Raw genomic sequence first — 2,613 nt, 5'->3', positions numbered from 1 at the left:
CATATACGTTTTAGCTTCTACAGCCAGGATCTTCTAATGATTGAGTGTTCTCTATGAATGAAGAGTGGGTTGGTCAATTGAAAATAAGTCAAAAGGCCAGATTATGTTTGTGAATTATGTGACTGTGAGAGACAGAGAGCACACGTACTTGTGGGTGGGAAATGGAATTACTGTGCTAACCAGTGTGACTAGCTTTCCTTGCTTGAAATTTTATTATGCTACTAATTAAGGTAATTCTTAAAAGTAATCACAACATTGGTGGTGATTGTCTGCTAATCTTTAAAAACTGCTCCTATTCCCAGTGTATTAATTTATGTTAAATATTTCTTTAAATTATATATTACATATTAAGCTCTCTTCATTTTTATTCTACCTGTCGATTAATTAATTGGGGGAAATTAAGTGAAAGAGCTCTAAGGATGGAGTAGTTGTCAGAGAGTAGCCTAAATTTATAAATGTATAGGAGAATGTGCTAGATGGTGACAAGGCCTTGGATGGAGAAAGGAATGAGCAGACCAATGAGCAGGCCAGGGAGTTAAGTTCATACAGAAGAATGGCAGGGCGTCATGTGAAGAGGAGGGATAAAAACAGACAAACCGGTGGCAGGAGCCTCAAGAGAACAGAGCTTTCACGCGGAGGTGGGGGCGTTGAACAATGACTGGAAGCTGCTTCGGGAGGTGAGGAGGATTCTCCCACTCCTCCTGGAGAACAACATCTGCCGCCTGATGATACTGCCACCAGAGAAGTGGCTCAGGAGGGAGTCCGGCTCAGCCTCGGAGACAGGCGTGCGTAGTCAGGATTCACATTGAAAGTTCCAAGGAGAAGCTGAGGCCCGTGTGGGAGGCAGGCTATGCAGTCGAGTACAGATAACAGGCCCGTTTCTTAGATCCAATTCCTTGTCTCCATTCTTGACTGTGTATTATACGCCTCTTGCTTTCCGATTCTGTTCAGCCTCTGCGATATTAAAGCCGGCTAGGTAAGAATGACTGGGTTAAGTTTATACTTGGTAAGTGACTTAGCATTTTGATGCAAGATATCTAAATATCTATAACAAATTCCCTTCTCTGTATGCCCCTCTCAATATTTTGATAATTAAGTTTCTGCCGGTGAAAATGGGAAGTCTGCTCAAGGTGTGTACTGGATGCCTTCCAGTGGATGTTTAATGTGGTGTTGATATGTTAACCTCAAGTGCTAATTATTTTCTGTGTCATTTGAATGCTAACCTTTTTTTAAAAAAAACATGTAAAGTATTGGGGAGATTTTAAATTAAATGAGTGTGAAAATAGTATTTTGTATCTCTTTCTCTTGTTTTTAACCTTTCAGTACCGCCCAATATTTATGGCTCTAATGAACTTGCTCAGCTTACAGTCATTGAAGGGAACCTCATCAGCCTGTTATGTGAGTCAAGCGGTATTCCACCCCCACATCTCATTTGGCAGAAGAAAGGTCAGTTTTCATCCTGTGACATTTATAAAATTAAATATAATATTAGATGAATTTACATTTTATCTGACAAATACGTTAATTTATTAACAAACTTTCTGAGGGTTTGCATACTAAAATACTAGGCAGCATAATTAAATATTCAGTGTGGAGTCTAGCTGGTTTGGCTCAGTGAACGGAGCGTCAGCCTGCGGACTGAAGGGTCCCGGGTTTGATTCCTATCAAGGGCACATGCCTCCTTGTGGGCTCGATCCCCAGGAGGGGACATGCAGGAAGCGGCCAATCACTCACTCTCTCTCATCAATGATGTTTCTATCTCTCTCTCTCCATCTTCCTTTCTCTCTCAAATCAATAAAAATATATTTTTAAAAAACTCAATGTGCAATGTGGTGCTTTTGCACTATCCAGCTAAAAATCTTCAATTTTGAGACTAAATGCCCCCCCAGGAAACAATTTGCATTGTTCTTTAATGAAATGCACTACAGAGTATCTGCCATGATCAAGAAACCACCATTCAAAGAACTACCATTTTTCTTTAAAATAGGATTAAAATTATTTTCTAAAGCAAACATTTTTGCTGTCTTTGTGACAGTTTTGTAATGTGTGTTAAGATTAAACTCTGCAGTTGGACAGATTTTCAATTTATTTCATTGACAGATATTTATTTGGGTCTGTAAAGTATTTGGCAGATCATCTAAATGTTTAGCTGATTTAAAAAATCATTTTTGTTTTCCTGCTTTAAGATTTTATTTTGTTTGTTTTTCTAAGTATGTTTTCTTTGAAATGCAATAGTGGTTGAAATTTTACCAAAATTTTGCAGATTTTCTTGGTAAACATTTCCTCCTCCTTCTCCTTTTCCCTTTTCCCCCCCTCCTTCTGTTCATCCCCCTCCTAATTCTTTTCCTTATCCTCCTCCTTCTTTTATGTGTAGGATTACTTTACAGTGTCATCTGCCTTTGAGGTACTTGAACTAGAAGTAAAAAAAAAAATTAAGTACATATACTTAACTGAAAATGTAAGCACAAAACTTTGTATTATTGCTTCATGTTCTGGGAATGCAGACTGGTGCAGCCACTATGGAAGACAGTATGGAGTCTCCTCAAAAAACTGAAAATGGAACTCCCATTTGACCCTGTGATCCCACTTCTAGGAATATATCCCAAGAAACCA

At 38.6% G+C, this 2,613-nt stretch overlaps 1 protein-coding gene across 1 annotated transcript in view; it reads left to right on the top strand.

Moving 5' to 3' along the window:
- LOC107184528 (hemicentin-1-like) overlaps nt 1-2,613 on the top strand; it is a 13,876-nt gene that overhangs the window by 10,596 nt on the left and 667 nt on the right. Inside the window, exon 6 of the mRNA XM_015569924.1 lies at nt 1,324-1,446. Coding sequence (XP_015425410.1) covers nt 1,324-1,446 — 123 coding nt within the window. The remainder of the gene's footprint in view (nt 1-1,323; nt 1,447-2,613) is intronic.

This window comes from Myotis davidii, unplaced genomic scaffold (assembly GCF_000327345.1).
Source record: "Myotis davidii unplaced genomic scaffold, ASM32734v1 scaffold362, whole genome shotgun sequence".
NCBI lineage: Eukaryota > Metazoa > Chordata > Mammalia > Chiroptera > Vespertilionidae > Myotis > Myotis davidii.
This window is presented reverse-complemented; position numbering and strand designations above follow the sequence as displayed.